The sequence below is a fragment of the Myotis daubentonii genome, chromosome 14, assembly GCF_963259705.1.
Source record: "Myotis daubentonii chromosome 14, mMyoDau2.1, whole genome shotgun sequence".
NCBI classification, from domain to species: domain Eukaryota; kingdom Metazoa; phylum Chordata; class Mammalia; order Chiroptera; family Vespertilionidae; genus Myotis; species Myotis daubentonii.
Genome location: NC_081853.1, coordinates 14,375,403 through 14,395,172, shown reverse-complemented (window position 1 = coordinate 14,395,172; position 19,770 = coordinate 14,375,403). Strand labels below are relative to the sequence as shown.

The 19,770-nt window shown below is 53.0% G+C and overlaps 2 protein-coding genes across 4 annotated transcripts in view; one reads left to right on the top strand and one right to left on the bottom strand.

Annotated features, from left to right (window-relative positions):
* Window positions 1–1,906: 1,906 nt before the first annotated feature.
* Window positions 1,907–5,065, top strand: LOC132215251 (protein ATP6V1FNB). Its single transcript, XM_059663158.1, has 2 exons — window positions 1,907–3,294; window positions 4,187–5,065. The coding sequence occupies exons 1-2, from the start codon at window positions 2,811–2,813 to the stop codon at window positions 4,303–4,305; spliced, it is 603 nt and encodes a 200-aa protein (XP_059519141.1). The 5' UTR covers window positions 1,907–2,810; the 3' UTR covers window positions 4,306–5,065.
* A 4,457-nt stretch (window positions 5,066–9,522) lies between these two features.
* The window catches only part of DNASE1L3 (deoxyribonuclease 1 like 3), a 41,315-nt gene continuing 31,067 nt past the window's right edge, over window positions 9,523–19,770 (bottom strand). For 2 of the 3 annotated variants that reach the window (XM_059663152.1, XM_059663153.1), the window contains 4 exons: window positions 17,422–17,537; window positions 14,409–14,566; window positions 11,373–11,469; window positions 9,523–11,070 (listed from right to left, as the gene is read on the bottom strand). In XM_059663152.1, the coding sequence (XP_059519135.1) occupies window positions 10,954–11,070; window positions 11,373–11,469; window positions 14,409–14,566; window positions 17,422–17,537 (488 nt within the window). In that variant the 3' untranslated portion in view covers window positions 9,523–10,953. The remainder of the gene's footprint in view (window positions 11,071–11,372; window positions 11,470–14,408; window positions 14,567–17,421; window positions 17,538–19,770) is intronic. The other variant, XM_059663154.1, reaches the window with a different exon arrangement.

The following is a 19,770-nucleotide window of genomic DNA, read 5'->3' as shown; positions in this document are numbered from 1 at the left end:
CATGGTCAGTTCACAAAATCACAACAATGCATGGAAGGTGCCTAGAGGAGGCTCCCCACCGAGAGCTTAAGCCCAGGAGGGGCTGTGAGGGACAGTGAGCACTGCGTCCTGGAGAGCCAGTGACAGCCCCAGGCTTGGGTTGGGGTGGAGCCTTACCAGTGGGCGGGGTGGGCCAGTGACAGAACCGCAGCTAGGCGGGCTGTTGGGGGTGTGGCCAGAAAGGTGGGAGGGTGCCCAGCTCCCACCCCAGCCTCCCCCGGTTTCCCAGCTTCAGTGTCCCCTTTCCTCAGCACAGGCGAGGCCAGAGACAGGCCTGGGGCTGACCCCACACCTGCCCAGGGGTTGTTGATGGGTTTTACATGGGTCACTAAAGAAAATTATCGTCGCGAATGACATTAACGCTAGGCACTTAGGATTATCTTCATTTTACAAGGGAGTTCGCAGGAGCTCAGAGAGTTTAAGAGGGCTGCCTGACATCACACAGGCAGTAACTACCAAGGCTGTGCTAAAACCCGGGGGCCTACATGTAGGAAGCGGGCATGAAGCCCAGCGCAGCGCGCAGGGGTCTGCACGGCGTGGGGCCCAGAATCCGGAGGCGGCTCTCCCTGCGGACCGCCGGCTGCCCTTGGGCCCGTTGGAAGGCAGCACTTTGGGGGCGCTTCTCTGCTCCCTCCCACTCCCCTCCCCTCCTGGGGAGCCTGACCATCCTGCAGGGGAGCCGGTGGTCCCCCGCCTGCTCTGTCTGCTTGTCCGCCAAGTGGCGGGGAGGTCGGCTGCCCAGCGGTCGTTGCCATGGTGACCGCCAGGGGTCGCCTTGGACACGCAAACTGCGGCACCCAGCGCAGCCCTTGGGGCGGAAGGCGCAAGGTCACCAAAGCCCAGAGAAGGGGACACCCACTGCTGCCCTCTGCGCTCTCGGCACCTGGACTTACCAGCCTGGGGGCGGGGGCGGCCTGGGCCAGGGAGGCTTTCTGGAGTTCAGGGATCGGCCCCGCCCCCGGGCCCTGCCACCGCTCAGCCCGGCAACTACCGACTTTCTCCCTCCCTCCTTCCCCACCACCAGCTGCCACAGAGCTAAGGTGCAGCGCCCTACCCACCGTGAGCCTTTTTCTAAGCACCTGCCTGTGCCAGGCAGCACCCCAGAGGTACAGATCCGGCGTGGAGGCGGGCGGGGCTCAGAGGCGCAAGCTCCCCGAAGCCTAGACATTTTGTGGTTTTGTTCGCTCGCAGCTCCTGGCACACAGGAGGCCCTCAGTCTGGAAGGAATGGTGCTCACAGCCAGGTTTTTAAAGCCTGGATTAAAACGGTGTTTGCACAATTCATCAGTGACCACCGTGATGGAGACTGCAGACCCAGGTTGTCCCACTTAACCAGCTGGCGCTCAATTTCCCAGACTTCCTCAGAGCCCTCATTCTACAGGTGGGAGCACCGAGGCCCAGAGGACAGTCCGGGCAGCTGTGTCCTTCCTCGCCTTTCAGAAGGGGGTCCCATCTGTACGTCTTCTCCCACGCTGCCTGGCTCCCTCGGGTCCATAGTTCAGGTCTCAGTCAAAGGACACTTCCTCTGGGAAGCCTTCCCTGACCAGCCTCCCTCTCCTGCCTCCCCTTCTACCCACCCCGTGCTGCGTCTCTCTCCCCTTCTGCACTGTGAAAGCCTGTCCCTCCTCATCTACCTGTAGTGCCTGGCTCTGTGCCTGCTCAAAAGCAAACGAATGTTTGTGGAATGAATAGGTGAGAGCTCAACCTGCAGAGTGAAAAGGTGAGTGGTACTCACCTCCTCCTCACTGGCTCTCACCCCTGGAGGGCCCTGGTCAGGGGCAGAGGGTGCTGCGGAGTCCTGGTGGGTCCTCCTCGGCCCCACCCTGCCTGTGCCCCTCCCATGGTGCTTGCCACACTCCACGGTAGAGTTTGTGTTTGTAATACATGACATGGGTTTTCCCCGAGTGAGCATGTACTGTTGTTGAGCTCAGTTTCCTCATCTGGAAAAGCGAGTTAAGCCTGGTAGTGAGTCGCTGTGAGGATTAAGTGAAATCCCTCAGGAAAACCCCAGCTCAGGGCCTGGCACAGAGGTACCACCACATACCAACCTCATGCCCTGGAGCAGGCCCAGCCTTGCCCTAAGCCTCCATTTCCCCATCTGAAAAGGAGGCTCTGAAAGCCCCGTAATCGAGGGGTGATTTAAAGTGTGTGGAGCACGGCTGGTGCCAGGCAGGTACTTGCTGGACAACCGCCGCTGACACTCAGGGAGGGCTGCTCTATGTCAGGCACGGCCCAACTTGTGATGCACTGGCCTAATGCCGTTCCCTCAATGCTGAGGGTCCTTTCCACGCTCCTCTGGATGTGCCAATGAGGCCGTGCAGCTGTGGAGTGGCAGAGCTGTGTCTAGGAGTTGGCACCCAGAGTTGCCATGGCAACCCCCCATCCCCAGCCATGTGTCCAGAGCTTCCTGAGGGAGGACACTAGGCCTCTCTCTGGACCCCCTGGGATGCCTGGTGGATAGTAGGTGTACACTGAGGTTTGCTAAATGGAACAGAGGCAATGGCTCCCCATGCATCACCCCAAGACCCCTGAGCCCTGAATCCCTCCGGGGCAAGCACCCTGGGTGGGCTGTGGTGGCTTTGCTCCCTTTTCCAGCCTGGTCTCTCCTGCAGCCTATGAATGGCCCCAGTCCCCGCTATGCTCAGCCCCTCCTCTCCAGCAGGACCTTAGCAACCCAGGCCTCATTGGCTTTACGTATCCTTGGAGACAAGACACCAAGCGTGCAAACACAGGCCAGAGAACTGTGGGCAGAGTGTTTCCAACCTCCCTGCCATGAGGGATCTGTTCACCTTCCAGAACCAAGCCTGCTGGGAGGAGCGCCTCAGGAAGGAGGCTGCCGCCCGAGCCGCCTGGAAGGTCAACCATGGCCACAAGTACCCCAGGGAGAGGTCCCTGCCCAGGAAGCGGCTCCAGCAGGCCCTCCTCCACTCAGCCCCGGGCGTGGGGTCCTTGCCTGCCACCAGCTCCCCTGACAGAAGGACCGGATTGCCAGAGACCCAGGGGGTCAGGGCCCAGCCGTCCGGGACAGTGGGAGTCCCGGAGGCCCAAAGAGCAACTCGGGAGCCCGCAGGCCAGACCAAACGAGGGAGCCTGGAAATGAGGCGGGTGCCCTCGAGCACCCGGCAGCTGCTCTTCCAAGGCCTCTCCCACGACGGCCAAGGCCGGGCCTTGTACCTCCGGGAGCGGAACCGAAAGAAGCCAGCGGAGAAGTTTTGGTATCCCGTCTTATCCTCCTGGGAGTACGGCTGGCACGTGGGTAAGGGCCACCACCTCTTGCCATTCCAGGCCTTTGCAGGCAGCCTGGACCCCTCCCCAGCCTCGTGCTTCATCCCCCCTCCCTCACCAGCACGCCCTCCTGGCTCACTCCCTCTGAGCAGGCAGGCACCTCCACTCTTCCAGGCCTTTGCACATCTGGTGTGTCTGCCTGGAATGTTCCTCCTGCCCCTCTCTCTGCTGGCTAACTTTCCTATGTCACCACCTCTGGGAAGCCTTCTGAGAGTCCTCCAGGCAGCTTTTTGAGTCTGCAAAAGCCCTGGGCCCACTGTGTCACCATTCCTTGAATATGCATCTGGTCTGGTGAGCCCTCTGGGTTCCAGGATTTCATAGGTAACTTTATTAATGTCCTCCCAGCTCCCAGCTTGGGGCTGGTACTCAGTGACATTGGAATGAATATAGCCTAGGGAAGGAGGGCTCCGTTTGGAATCAGGGAGTGTGAGTTCAAGTCCTGGAGGAGGAGGGGCGGTAGCTCAGCCTTGGGCAGGATCCTGGAGGTGCTCACATGGAGCACTGGGCCAGGTGGGGTGCCACTAGACTGGGGGAGCAATGCGATGAGGGGTAAGTGAGTGTGGGGTAGGGATGGGGATAAAATAGGTAACAATTGGAATGGCCTGGGTGCCATCCATCAGGCCACATCCTGGCACTTGAGCCAAAGCAGGGCCTCCAGGTTGCCATGCTGTGCCAGGCGTGCCCGCTAGTTATTGGTCCTCGGGAGGAGTGGGTCCTCTGGGAGAGGCGGTGGCAGCTGCTAACTGCGCAGGGGACTCACTACTCCAACCACCGGAGCAGTGGCAGCAGGGGGTGCCTGCCGGCCTGAGGCCCGGCGGGAGGCGTGGTGCCCCCTGCTCAGCGGGGCCTTTTCTATGTTCCAGGGGATGCTGTGAAGAACACCAGGCTTTCAATATATGCCAAGTGCCAGCCCATCACGGAAACCTTCCACAGCAAATGTGGCGTCTTCCATTTTCCTCGGCGAACAGACCAGCTAATGTGAACTCCGCGGGATTCAGAAGTGGCTCCTTCCTTTGCCCTCGTCCAGCTAGACCCTGCGGAGGGGAGATGCTGCGCCACCCGCCCTCCCTGTGCTGGCAGCCCGTCCCTGCTGGGCACCCCGGGACTCAGGGTGGCCCACCTGCTGCCTCCATCTGCCCTCGGTGACCGCAGCTCCTCACAGAGCTCCCACCACCATCCCCAGCCTGTGCCACCACCAGGTCAAACCCGAAACCCAAGTAAGTGCCCTGACCGAATCAAACCCGCCCCCCCCCCCACCCCTTGTGTACAGGCCGGCGCTCCAACCAACTGAGCCACCCCGGCCAGGGCGATAGTTTCAGCTTTGTGGGCCATCGGGTCTGAACCACAAAACCACCCAGCTCTGCTGTTGTAGTGTAAAAGCAGTGTGGACAGAACATAAACAAGTGAGCATGGCTGTGTTCTAATAAAACTTTATTTAAAAAAAACTGGTGGTGGGCTAGACTTGACCATAGTAGTAGTTGGCTGAACCCTAGGTTAAATGAAATATATTATTAAAATTAATTTTACTTGTTTTTTTCTTTATTTTAATGTGACTACTAGAAAATTACAAATTGGCTCACGTGGCATCCCTATTGGATCTAAGCACTTTGCAAACTGAGGGATATTTTGTTCCCCAGGGAGAAGCCTGTGTGTGTGCGTGTATGTGTGTGTGAGTGTGAGCATGTGTGTGTGAGTGTGAGCATGTGTGTGTGTGTGAGCGTGTGTGTGTGTGAGTGTGTGTGCGTGTGTGTGAGTGTGACTGTGTGTGTATGTGTGTGTGTATATGTGTGAGTGTGACTGTGTGTGTGAGTGTGTGTACGCGTGTGTGTGTGTGTGAGCGTGTGTGTATATGTGTGTGTGTAGGGGTGATGTGTGAACTCCGATGATAACCTAAGCAGAGCCTGTGGAGGTGGCTCCTTTGCTTGGTTATCCACTGCGGAGAGGGAAGCCCACGGGCAGACTGGCGGGCGGCTGCTTTCAGCGGGTGTTTGAACCGCACCCTTTCTAGGTTCCTCCTCTCACTAAAGGGAAGTTACCCAGAATACCACCAGGTGGTGCTGTCCGTCTGCCGGGTATGGTGGTTGGACCGGGAACGCATTCTCCTCTGGGCTCTGCCTTCTCGGCTGTGTAGCCTGGACTTCCCGTCCTGAGCTGTCACATTGGGTGATACCGGACTAGTGAAATGTGCACTTTGCAGGCAGGCTGACCTGATTTGACTTCTGACTCCACTAGGGACATTATGATTTTTGTGGGTCTTAGGCACCTGTGACTTCATGAATGCCTTCTTACATTAAAAAAAGTAAGAAGTTATATTTTACATGGGGCCAGTGTGGCTTAGTGGTTGAGTGTTGATCCATGAACCAAGAGGTCCCGGTCCTGGGACGGGTGCCTGGGTTGCGGGCTTGATCCCCATTAGGGAAGGTGCAGTAGTCAGCCGATGAATGTTTCTATCTCTCTATTCTCTCTACCTTCCTCTCTCTAAAACCAATAAAAACAATATTAAAAATGAATTATATGTTACAACTACATTGATTTAAAGAAAAATATATTAATACTATACATTAAAATTTTCTTCAACCTAAAATTTTATTTTTTCCTTCTTATTCTCAAAGAAATTAAAACATTTCCATAGCCCTAAAAGTCTCATGGGCCCTAGACCCTACCCCTACGATGCCTCATAGAGGAGTCGCCCTGGGCTCCACTCACCAGCTGTGTGACCGTGGGCAAGTTGTTTAACATCTCTGGGCCTCGGTTTCTTCATCCATAAAATGGAGACAACAAACCCCACCTTTTCAGTGCTGTGGTTGGAATTTAGTGAGATAGTGTATACTGCTGTGCCTTCTTAGAACACAGCCTGGCACAGAGCAAACCTTGGCAAATGGCAGTTATTATTATCATTATTTATCATTATTACTACCTTTAAAGATATTTTCAACTCTAGCTTCTATGAAACTTCTAAAATTTCTCAAGCAGAAATCTCAAAACAAATAAGTCAGAAAAATGAAATGAAACATCCAGGGTATTTGATAGGGGAAATAGAGTTTCCTAAAGCAGAGAGGGTCAGGAGGAATTTTTACAAATGACAAATACGTATTTTCTCCTGCCATCCGGGAACTCATAGAGGTAGGGACGTGGGCTTACTCCAATCAGCCCAAACCTGGGACACCTGGGGAATGTGTGCCAGCTGGGCCGACCCTTAAAAAGGGGTGTGTGTGTGTGTGTGTGTGTGAAGCATTTGTCTTAGAGAAGGGGAGATTTGCATGGAGTTTTGAAGGCCATCAAAGCTTTAGACCTATGGAGAGAGAGACACTGTGTTTGCAGGGAAGAGGGGCAAAGAAGGAAGGGAAGGCAGAGGGAACAGCATGTGCAAAGGCCTGAGGCAAGTGGGTAGAGAGCAAGTTCAAGGAAACACAATGGCCTAGCGGTTTGGCTCAGTGGATAGAGCGTCAGCCTGCGGACTGAAGGGTCCCGGGTTCCCTCCCAGTCAAGGGCACATGCCCAGGCTGTGGGACTGATCCCCAGTGGGGGGCATGTAAGAGGCAGCCAATCAATGATTCTCTCTCATCATTGATGTTTCTATCTCTCTTTCCCTCTCCCTTTCTCTGTGAAATCAATAAAAGTGTATTTTTTTTTAAAAGCAACCTAGTGATATCTACCGCTAGTGGATTTTAAGGTTTAAGTTCTTCTGTCCTGTTGAAATCCCATTTTATATCCTTCAAATATTATTTGAGAAACTTTAACATACTAGAGGGCAATTTTTCAATCCCTAATTTATGCCCTCAAAAATCATTCCTTAACTTTTTAAATTAGGTGTTTCCATCTGGATTTCTAAAAGAAAAAATACAACAATTTACTACTCATTATCTGCTACCTTTTGCTCAAATATTTTCTTTCTGTAAAAGCTATTATCATTTTAAAATCTAGGGGACAGGGTTCTTGAATTTGTATTTTTCACTGAAAAAAATCATTCATAAATTAACATGCAAAAATAGACATTGGATAAGTAATTACACGGGTAACGAGGGTTAAGAAGGAGCCATACAGGGCGCTGTGGGAAGATGTAACCCAGAGTCCCAGAATAGATGGGGGAGCTGGTCACAGAGGGCCTCCCTGACCGAGCGGGGTTTAAGCTGAGTTTTGAAGAATGAGAAAAAGTTTTCTAAGTGAATGGGGGAAAAGAGCGATGCAGAAGAGGGAACAGCACATGAAAAGGCCCAGAGGCTGGGGAGAACACGATGAATGTAGGAACTAAACAGTGTGGCTATAGTGTACAGACGGTTGAAAATGGAGTTGGAAAGCTAAGTCAAAGCCCAGACATACGGGGCTTTGCAGGATCTGGTAAGGACTTGGGTCTTTATCCAGAGAGAAATGGGGAGCCATGGAGGGTTTTAGGCAGAGGGGCCATAGGATGAAGTTTGCATTTTAGGAAGCACACCCTGTTTGTTGGGAAAACAGATGATAGGGAACAACGGTGGAGGTGGTGGGACTAGGGAGGAAGCGACTGATTATCACTGAGTAAGACTCTGTGACTGGGGCTAGGGCAGCCCCCGTGGCCCTTGGCCCTGAGGAGCCTGGCGCCTGCCTGCAGCTTTGTCTCGCTTACGTGGGACCTGGGAAACCAAGCAACCGCTCGGCTAGTGTTCCGTTCAGGGCACTGTTTCCCAACCCATTTTCTCTGAAGAATCAAGTGTGTGTGTGTGTGTGTGTGTGTGTGTGTGTACACATCCTTGTTCCCTGAAATTCCCTTAGTGTCACTTCATTTCAGTAGCCTCTCTGAACGCTAAGGCTTGGAGCTGCTGGGCTGGGTCCTGAGGCCGGGGTGACCCACTCTCCTTCAAGACGTGACTGTGGCTAAGACTCCGTGACCTCCCGTCCCAGCCATGACCTGTGACCTCCGCCTTCAGGGCCATCTGGGTGGAAGCTCTGATGGGGACTCGTGGCAGCGATGCAGGTGGGACCCCTCTCCTGGCTCTGCCCGCCCCACGCCCGCCTGCTGGGGAGAGGGATGTCCTGGGTGTGGAGCTGCCTTCACGTCCTTCTCCAGCCCGAGGGACAGGAGCCGCTGGCTTGGAGCGGCCCCTTCACCCCACCCAGGGGACAGGATGAAGCGGGGCGGGGGGAGGCAGCAAAGGGGTGCTGACGAGGAAGAGAAAACAACAAGGGCTGGAAGCAGGGGCGTCTCCATTTCTCGGGGCTCACTTGCCCACATACTTGCTGAGGACGATGAAGTGGGTGGTGAAAACTCATTCCCAATCATTGGATGAGAGCCACATGCACCCAAGCTTAAAGCGGCCGCCCTTCCACGGAGCGAGGCCTGTGCATGAAAACCCAGCTCCGCCTGTGGAGGGCGGGCTGGTGTCGGGCACGTGGCGTTTGACCTGCATTATCGTGTTTAAACGTCACCTGTGCGGCTGATCCTCTCATTGACCCCATTTGGCGCTTCAGGAAACGGAAGGTACGCGACCTGCTCAGTGTCCCACAGCCAGGATGGCTCCCAAGTGGGCCTGGCCCTCCGCACGCTGCGCCTCTTCTCGCTAAGGAGGGCTGGGAGGGTGAGTTTAAAGCCGGGTCCTCAGTAAATAATTCATGAACGGAAAGCCTGGCCTGCAGCCACCGGGGGCTTGTTAAGTGGGCAGGCTCGGGCGGGGCTGGGGATTCCCGTGGTAACAGGTGCGCCCAGTTACAAACCTGTGAACGAGGCTGAGGCTGAGAGAGTGCCTACGACCAGGCGCGCTCCCCAAAGGGCCATGGGAGCGCCGTCCAGGCAGGTGACCCAGGGCGAGGGGGCGGGGGGAGTCTGCAGCTGCTTCAGGCTGTGGCCAGTGAGGAGCCCCACTCTGTGCCTCCCCCACCCCCCGCCCCCGTGTCCAGCAGTTTGCCCAAATTGAGAGCTGGCAGATGCCATGGCTCCTGTAACCTGCTCTGTACAGGGACAGAGGGACAGAGGGACAGAGGGACGGAGGGATGGCTCATCACCGAGGAGGCCGCAGGATTGGGGGAGCCAGGTCAAGGCCTTGGGCACCCTCTCTTAGGGTCTGGTCCTCTTCCCCTGCCCCCTCCCCCCACACCCACCAGCACAGGACTCCCGTCCCAGCCACGACACTGGCCCGTGGGCACAAGGACACTCTCTCCTGCGAAATAAGTTCATTTGTGAAGTGCCCGCTTGACCGTTTGGACCTCGGAAACTGGACGTTTTCTGGGGCGGCCCTTCTCAGAAGAGGGGGCGAAAGAAGCCTGACAGCCTCGCCACCTCCCCTGCCCACGCCGGCGAGACCTCTGAGGTTAGTTGGATGTTTGGAGAAATGGTTTTCCCCGCTTAAGCAGGGCCTTTTGGTTTTATTCTCTCGGGTGTTACCAAATTTCGAAAATCAAGCTTGTGGTCAATTTTCTTACATAAGAAGCCACATGGTCTCTCATATATTAAGGGAAATGAGCAGAGTGGGGCCATGCCGATAGCGTGCTTTCCTCTATATTTTCCAAGGTTACATATGTGCTCGTTTATGTACAGACTCTGGCAGAATGCGTAGCTGGGAAGGGGGGTTGCATCTGAGACAGGAAGCGGGGGTGGAGGGATGGGGCGGCATCCTCTGTCACTGCTTTTCCTCTGGTGCTGCTCGGGTCGTCAGTCATGTTCACGAACTGCTTGGACAAGGAGACAATGTAAGGAAAAGCAGCAAAAGCAGTCACCGCACAGGACGCCGGTCGCGTGTGCCCTGCCGCTGGGCCCCCTGCAGCTCTTTGGTTGCAGAAATATGATAAAATCCTCGAGTCTCTGTCAGCCACCTGGGCCTTTGATCCACTGGGTCCCCCAAGGAGCCCCAACAGTGGCCTTGGTGACAAGTGCCATGTGGGGAACGTTACAAGAGGGATGCAGCCGACATGGGGCCGGGCACCTCGCCCCGGCTCTGGGATGGGACAGGGCACATGGGCACAGGGAAGGGGCGGCCCTGCTGGGCGCAAAGTGCCAGGTGGGACGAAGGGGAGTCTGACATGGCACACCCGACACAGAGACCTTCGCGGCGTCCAGAATCTCTGGGCTCTCTCCAAATGGTGGCCTGTGGTCAGAATAAAATTTCAAAGGCGGACACTGGTGGTCACTGGGCTGGCTGAGTTGGAGGACAGTTCAGAGGCAGGAAGGCCAGGTGGGAGAAGCCTTCGCCCCTGATCCCTGTGAGATGTGATGGTGGCCCAACCCCAGACAAGGGGGCCAGGTTCCCCAAACAGTGAATTGCCCGAATCATGGGGTGCAGGTGGGGCCTTGGCATATCTGGTCATTTCCGGTGGAACAGGGTCCCTCGTGAGACTGAAAGCGGATGTTCTTCCTCCTGCAGCAGCCTCTCCAGGGCCAGCCTGTGCAGCGGCCATGCCGGTGGCAGGGCTCTCGCGCAGGGCGTGAAAACCCTCCTTTTGGCTGCAAAAGCCCCGTTTCCTCTTGGGCAGTTCCGGGGAGGTACCAGCCACGGGGGATAATGGAAGAGTCTCCTCCCAATTCGGGTTAAGTCGGGTTAAATCCAAGCTGAAAAATGAGAGCAGCGGGCCAGTCTTGTTTCCTGGCTGCAGGGAGCAGTTCATGCTGTTAGAGCTGTTTGTTTAGAGGCAAGAAACGGTTAAGAACACGGTGCCCTTGGGTCTAGGCGCTACGGGCCCTGGTTCTCTTCTTTGAAGAGGAGGATCTTTTCCTGTTGGTGGAGACCTTTGAAGATTGTAGTTTGAATTCAACTGGAAAGTGGTCACTGACCTCCAGGGCCTGTAAGGATGCAAGGGAGAGACATCTGAGAATGAGGAGGAACTCTTACGCTTGTGATGAGCAAATTCAGGCTCCAGGAGAGAAGGTGGGATGCTCACAGTCACCCAACAGCACACACCCTGGTGAGCATCGTCCCTGGACCAGCTCAATTAGAAGCCTAGTCAGGTCCTCAAATCACAGAACCATAGGCACTGAGACTCAAGGTCCAATGGCCCAATGTTGGGGCTCTAGTTTGGCCTCAGTGATGACACCAACCCATCTGCCCAGGACAGTGGCTTCGAAAGACAAGGTGGCAGCCATACCTCCTCTTCAGTTAACCTGTACGCTTTCTGGAAGTCAAAGATGCTGCTTGACTTGGGCACAACGGAGTTGACGAGCTCTTGTCCTGTCAGCACGATCCTACAGAAGAGGAGGGAAGACCGTCATGTTAATCCACCGCTGATTTCTGAGATCAAACCAAGGTCCATGTTTGACAACTGAAGTTGACTGAGCAGCCTGGACCTGTCACTCGGTGCTCAAAGTCCACCCCCGGTTTTAGCCTGTGACCCTCAGGACAGTGCCCAAGATTGGGAAATAGGATTAGCTCCTCTGTGGCCCTGTGGGCACCGGGACAGTCGCTCCCTGTGTGGACAGGTAGCCCTGGTGGTGGGAGAGAAGACTTTATATGATACAGGGACACTACATAGCAGTATCATGCATTCTAAGATTATCGTTTCCTTTGCAATTATTTTTCAGTTTTCCTGATTTGATTATGGAGAAAGGTGCTGGCTTGTATTTAATACTCCCTAAGCTTCCACTTTGACCAAGAGAGAGCAGGCTGCAAGCAGTAAAGAGGCAAGAGAATTAAGGCAGAATTTGCATTGTTCAGTTTTCACTGGAATTATTTGTATAGTTATTTTCGACTTATGGCAAATGATGCTGGTTTCTTACCTTGGTATTATAACATTTCTTTAAAATTAATTTATTTCAGTAAGTAATTTATTTCAGTAAATCAAATGTATTTAAAGACAAATATGGAGAAAAACCAATGGGTACATGATAGTTAACTGAGTTTTGGAAACATGAACTCTAATGGATACCAAGTGGGGTGATGCACTTGGGGTCTGCATGGCCCTGACAGACTGACTAAAGACTGACAAGATGAGTCCAACCGCTGGTTCATGACCATCCACTGAGCTTTCCCTGACTCTGAAGGCTGACTGGTTTCCTGTGTTGGCTAACGCCATCACCTGGTTAACTTTGAACTCCATCCACAAGTAAACTCTTCACATGCAGGTGGAGATTTCTGAAAGCCATCCTTTCCAACCCAGAGAGTCAAAAAGGACATAGTTAAGGCTCCCCCATTTCTGACTTCTACTAGTTGGTATGTGCACAGGTGGGCCGGCTGATCCTGCTAAGCTCTTCCGAGGCTGGCCCAGAGCCTGGGAGGTGTTCAAGGGATATCTGAACACAGAACAAAGACTCGCATTGAGTCAAAAACAAAAACATTTATATGACTTTTACAAAACCACCAAAGATACATGCTGTTAAAGAAAACATAGACTTGACGTGGGGTGGTGAATATAAAATACAGTATACAGATGGTGTGCACCTGAAACCTCGATACTTTTATTAACCAGTGTCACCCCAATAAATTTAATGAAAAGGAAAAAAATCACACGTCATCCTGCCATCCTTTGGCATGCATGTGTGTAACACCGGGGTCCCAGGAAACACCGTTTTTAACCTGTTCCCCACCCCAGCTAATCTGCTGTGAACTTCTTTCCCTGTGATTCACTGTTCTTATGCTTCGACATTTTCCATCACCTCCCTCGCATTTGCTGGGGAGAAGAATGGGGCCACAGAAAGGACTTGATGTGCCCAAGGCCACACAACTGGCATGTCCCTTGCTGGCAGCCCCTCAAAATGGAAGGAGGGGAAGAGAGCTCAGTCTCCCGGGGCCTCCCACCTTGACGCTGCTCCCCCAGTGCGAGGGCTTCTTCCACCTCCCAGGGCTGGAGTGACGACTTCTGCACTGGACACACCAGCCCTGAGAGCTCCGAGAGGAACAAAGGCGGTCATGGGGTGAAAACGAAAGCCAGACCTCAGAACGAGAGAAGTGAGAACAGTGTGCGCTCGCAGGTGGCCATCGCATGCTTTCTCCGTAACAGGCTGAGGCCTGGGAACGGAAGCCAGCGTGGGACCAGGGCTCCCAGGGGGTTCCCTGCCTGTGGTCTCTGCTGTGGGAGGCCAGGTCACGAGCATTCACAGGCTTCGGGCATTCTCACCGCCTCCCCCCCACCCCCCCGCCTTAAGGAGCAAAGGTGAAAGCTGATGGAACATCCCCAGAGAGATTTTACACATACAAGCGCATGCAGTTATTTAAATGTATGTATTTTCATTTTGGAATGTGCAGCAAACGCTTTAGAAGTGTAAACACTTCCTTGCTCTAACTGCTCTCATATTTTAGGGTTTTACCTTAAGGAAATCATAAATATATGCATAAAGTACATATAGAATCAGAAATGTTTAAATAACTGACCCTGAATAATATGATAACCTAATGTCCAATCCTAATGCCTAATGATAAGGGATTGGATGAGTAAACTGCGACATGTCTTTGTGATGGAATAATTAACAGCAGCCAATGTCCTGAGCGCTTATATGGCAGGCTTGGTGTTACAGGATTTACATCTGTTACTGCATTTCATTCTCATCCTGTGTCCATGAATGAGGTATACTGTAATCTCCATTTTATTGGTAAGAAAACAAAGGCACATGTCTCTTAGTCACAGACATATTAAGTGGCAGAGTGAGGGTTTGAACCCAGGCCTGTCTGACACCGAAGCCCATGGTGGCCACTGCTGAACTACGGTGCCCAGTTCATGCAGTTTGTAGGTGGTGCAAAGCTCTAGGCCAGCGGTTCTCAACCTGTGGGTCGCGACCCCCTTGGGAGTCGAACGACCCTTTCACAGGGGTCGCCTAAGACCATTGGAAAACACATACATAATTATATATTGTTTTTGTGATTAATCACTATGCTTTAATTATGTTCAATTTGTAACAATGAAAATGCATCCTGCATATCAGATATTTACATGACGATTCATAACGGTAGCAAAATTACAGTTATGAAGTAGCAACAAAAATAATTTTATGGTTGGGGGTCAGCACACCATGAGGAACTGTATTAAAGGGTCGCGGCATTAGGAAGGTTGAGAACCGCTGCTCTAGGTGGAGAGGCCTGAAATGTGACTCTGCTCTCCAAGCCAAATGCCTCATCTGACCAGAGGGGGGCGCCTCTTCTAATGCATATAAGCCCTGCCTGGGCTAGCGGCGGCTCGGCCGCTGTCTCCCACCTGTCATATGCACAGTTGGTGCTCCTCCTGACAGTAGTGTCCTCTTGGTCCCCGATCAGCCAAACGAACTTGCTGTCGGTCCTCAGGCGGATGCTGTTCCAGGCCTTCTTGGGGACGTAGTTGCAGTCGGCATTGAAGTCGCCCATGAAAATGAAATTCTGAAAGACATGATTTGGAGCATCAGTCGCCGATGGGCTTTGCGGCCAAGCTCTGTCACTCGGCACTGACAGCAATGACTCCGTCCTCCATGCTCAGCAAATGGCGGGATACAGTGTGTCCCTCCCACATTCGTGTTTTGAAGTCCTAAGCCCAGCATCTTAGAATGGGACATTATTTGGAGAGAGGACCTTTAGAGAGGTAATTAAGTTAAAATGAGATTATATGGGTGGACCCTAATCCAGTATGACTGGTGAGAAGATTAGAAAGGGAGAGGCCTCCGGAGGAACCAGCCTGCTGACACCTTGATCTTGATCATCTAGCCTCCAGACTGTGAGGAAATAAATTCGTGTTGTTCAAGCCACCCAGTCTTTGGTACGTTGCTATGGCAGCCCTGGCAAACTAAAATAGGGTCTTTCTTAATTTCTTTTTGCTTTTTACAAGAAGAGGCCACAGTTTAAAACTGAGTCACAGAGGGGACTGTAAGCCCAGAGGGAGGAGGGAGCAAGCAACTTCCAGAGTCGGAGGGGAGAGGTGTGGAAAGGGCACCCCCCTCCTCCCCCCAGAGGAGCCCCAGGACGTCCATCTTTGGAACCCAGACACCATCATGCGAGGAAGCCCAATCTACATGGAGAGACCCACAGGGAGAGGGATGAAGTCTCCAGGCAGCACCAATCTGCTAGCCATGCGAGTGAGCCAGCCCCAAACCAGCCTTCAGAGACCGGAATCCCAGCTGACGTCTGACGGTGCCGCCCCAGAGAGAGCAGGAGCCAGAACCACTGAGCCAGGCTGCTCCTGGGTCCCTGATCCCCATGGGATCATAACTAATGAATTGTCATTAAAAAAATAAATCAATGAAACTGAGTCACAGTTTTGATGAGTATTTGACAGGCAGGTGTGTACAAGGGAGGGTGTTCTTAACAGGGAGGGGGTGTTTGCTATAGCTGCTCCCTCCTGTTCTGAGTCACCATGTCTCTATAATTCATGCAGGGTTAGGTGGGGATGAAAGAAGGCTGCTAATTGATTCCCTCGAATCTTTTTTCTCTGGCTCAAACATGAATGAAGCAATGCCTTTTGTTTCCAAGCAGGAAAAACGAACTTGGGTGGTGTATTTAACAGCGTGGGCACAGCCCTCTCCTTCCTATTGTCCTGAAGCTGGAAACTTATTCCTGTGAATTTTGTCTGTGGAGGAAGTGGGAAGACCCTTAGGTCACCAACAGAAACACGCTATCTTGGAAGTGTTTTTCCGTGGAGGGGTCTTGGGACAGGATTTTAATTTTCCCCAATCCTGAGGAAGTGCCAGATTTCCTTGTTTGTGCTATTGTTTGGGACTGTTGCTGACTTTAGAGTTTTCTTCAAAAACAACTTATTTTGACCTCTGATCATGGTTCTCCCTGTGACTGATGGGCACAGTTGAGGACAGGATGTCATCCTTAACCCTAGTGACTACCAGCTTCTACTAATAAAGGCACGATTCACCGAGCATTCTCTGTGCGCCAAATCCAGCATTAAGTATTTTCCTGAAGTTTCATTTCAATCTCACAAACACTCGGAGGTAGAAGGGCCTTTAGCCCCTGTGGAAACAGGATAGAGGGCCTGCTCTACACCACTCAACTGGGAGGTTCAAGGGGTAAAACCAAGAACTGAACCCCAATCTGCCTCACTGGGGGTTTCTTCGGCACGAATTTCTCCTCTTCATTTTTGTGCCACTGATACCTCCCCAGTACCCAACACTTAACAGATGCTCAATACATTCTTCTTGAATGAGTGAGTCTTTCTCTTGACCTGCTCTTCACAAAGAAGCAATGAAAGACACCCCCTGTGTTCTCCAGACCCAGCTCTGGGCCACACTTGACTCATTTGCACTTCCAGCCGTGGAACTGAGAAGGAGGACAGGACCAATGGGGTCACATCCCGAAAGGAGGAAAGAAGAGTGCAGAAGAGCCCTCTCGAGCACTTCCATATTTGCCAAGCTCTTCCGCCGACCTCACAGCCACAGGTGGTGGCCTCCCGGTTTCCCATGTGCGGAAATAATTGAGGCCAACGGGATGGTAGACGTGTTGTCCTGCTATGAGAGTAGCAACCCTCCTCCCCTCAGCCCCTGAGGTCGGGTGGAGCTGACACAGAGTTAGCCGGTCAGAGCCTCTCAACCCCCTGGTCACAGTGATGGGTTCAGGGCTGGACATGTGACCCAATCAGAGCCAATAGGACTCACTCGCAGGGTATTGGCTGCATGGTGGGAGAGGAAATTTGTCATTTGGTCTAGAAGCTGCTGGTGGCCGTCTTGCCGTCCCAGAGGGGAGCCAGCCTGAGCCTGGAGGGCCCCCCCAAGAGGAAAAGGGGGCCAAGGGTGGACAGAAACAAGCCAAGCCCTGGTTACCCTGCGGAGCCCGGGACCAGCGGTGCCTGAGCCACTCCTGGACATTTTAGTTACAAGAACCAATAAATGGCTTCTGCCAGTTTGAGATCCTGTCACTTGCACCTGAAAGACTGCCGACCTCTGTGTCACTGTTCTCACACAGTGAGATGATACAGGTAGCGGCCTCGTGGGGTCCCTGGGAGGTGCAATACACTCGTCCATGTCCAGCCGCAGCACGTGCCCGGCACCAGCTCGTCCCTCAGTGAACGTCCGCAGCCGTGTGAGTGGAGCAGGTGTGAGCGCCCCAGACCCACCCAGGGGCACCAGGCAGATTTTGAAAGAAGGAGATTTAGGGCTGAGGAAAGGCCCACAGTGAGGCTCCGAAGGAGTGGTCTGCACAGGCTCTGAGCCGCTCACCCGCCCGGGGAGTCACCCCTCCCTCCCGGGGACCAGATTCCGCCCCTGCCAGCGGGGAAGCCAACAAACACGGAGGGTCACCACCTTTGCCTTCCATCGGTTCTTCACGTACTCGTAGACATCGACCAGCTCATCGATCTCCTTCACGGACGCCTCGGGCGTGGTGTGCAGGGGGACAATCACGAAGTCCTTGACAGCTGGGGGGCAGGAAGGAGGCAGAGGTCACGCGGTTGCCCTGCCAGTTCCAGGGCTGAGGGAAACGGCTGTCCTCCCGGAAGGCGCGCTCCCTGCCCCGGGGCCCCCACTTCCAGGGGGTCCCGCCCGCCCGGGGCTGAAGGTGCATGATCTTAGGGTCACGAGGCGGCTGTTTTCTGTACACGAGAGCCTCTCTTCTCCCACTCGCCCTTCGCGGCTGAGAGAAAGCTGGGAGACCGTGCTCCTTGCTGGCACTGTGGGTGTTTCTACTTTCTCATTTTTTTAAAAACTGTATCTTCTATTTTTTTTTGTTTTAATAATAAGGCTGGCTTTTGTACTAAGAAGTTTTTTTCTAATGAAAAAAATCAAAGCACGTCAGTTTATACACCCTTTGCAATCAGGGGAAAAAAAGCCCAAAAATGTTATTTAAAAAATAAAGCGGATGTTTGGGAAGTGTCTAGAAACCGGGCCCAACGGAGAGGCCCGAGGGAGGGCATGTGGGCGGCCTCGGAACCAGGCCATGCCCACTTGCCAGTAGCAGCTGTTGTGCTCTGAATGCCTAGTCCTCCGGCTCCCCTCGTCCCGTGCCTGGGTCCCTACTCCTACTTGGGAGCTGGGTGCTGCTGGCTGGTCACACAGTGGGGAGCCAGGACCTGGCAGCCTGTCTCCAGGACACAGATCCAGCAGCCTCATCTCCCACTCTGCTCCTCACACCTCCACTGCACCCCCGTCCTCTTGGTGGTCCCCCCTGTGCACCCCAAGCCCTTTCCCACCTCTGAACGTGTGTGCTCACTCTGCCCTCCCTCTGCCATCTGCCAGTCCTCTCCGACTGATTTCTTCAGGTCACAGCCTAATGTCACTCCCAGGGGCCTTCCCTGGTCTCCACCCACCTCGAAGGTGGGCCCCTCACCCTGCTAGGCAATACATCTTGCTCACTTCCTTCATGCTCTGAACTTATTTGCTTTATGTCTATGTTTGGCCACTGGAACCAGGGCTGTGAGGGCAGGCTTATCTGTCCCGCTCACCCGCTTGGCTCCAGTATCTAGCACCGTGCCTGGCACGTTGGAGGTGCTCAAAATGTTTGTTGATGGACTGACTGGCTGGCTGACTGAATGAATGAATTAAAAGATATATGAATAGCTAACTCCTTCATCTTTCACCCCAGATAGAGAGGACATAGGAGCTTTTCTCAAACAAGAGAGAAAACTAAACAGGACATGGCTGAGGTGCCATTCCAAGGAGAGAGAAAGGGGTAGAGAAGAGTGGAAGTTGGAAGCTCAATACGGAAAGGTTTGTTAGCAATTCACAAAGGACTCACTAGGAGAAAATATAGTCAGCAAGGGGCATGGGGTGCTCTGAACATCGCTCCGCTCAGCTAAATGTGAATCATGAGCGTGAGAAAGGATTATTGCACGTGCTCTCTGAAGGGCACTTCTTGCCCTCAATAGCCCCACATCCTCTCTTCCCTCCTGGGAATTCCCTCCCCATTCTCCTATGTTTGTCAGCACCCTGCCTCTGAGGTCACTGACCCAGGGCAGAACTAGTTCAGGGTGTTTATATTTGTAGTTATAGGTATACTCACCTATAGCTCTGCATAGATTTGCTTGGTCATTATCTGTCTCCTCTGCTAAAATATAACTTCACAAGAACAGGGACCTTGTCTATCTTGTCTGGCACCTGGGAGAGTGCCTGGCACATAGTAGGTACTGAAAATATATTTGCTTCTATACAGCTCCAAGTGGCAAACCAAATTTATTCTTGACTTCCCTTGAGTGTCACATAGTGGGTAAGAGCATGAGCTCCTGAGATGGTGGCTTGAGTCACAACCCTGGCTCATTTACTTCAATAGGTGCTGGGTGAACTTGGCTCAGTGACTCCATCTTTTTGAAGTGGAGACAATCCTAGTTTATTTCAAGGAGTCTAGAAGCCTGGCACTAATCAGTGATCAACAATGGTTAGTGGCTAATACAAGTACTATTGTTGTTCAAGTTCAGGCTGCAATCATTTGGATTTCTGTGGAGGAGACTTCTATGTAGTTACTAGAGGGAGAACCTAGGTTGAAGAGTTCAACTTTGCTGGCCATCACTGGGATTTTTTTCTAAACGAAGAAATGGTTGTACTTGGTTGGGACTGCGGAATTAAGGTAAATAATTCCTATCAGCCTAAATGCTCCAAAGACAGTGGAGTAATCATTGATTCCAGAAGGTGGGCTCCAGGCTGGGGAGTTCTTGAGTC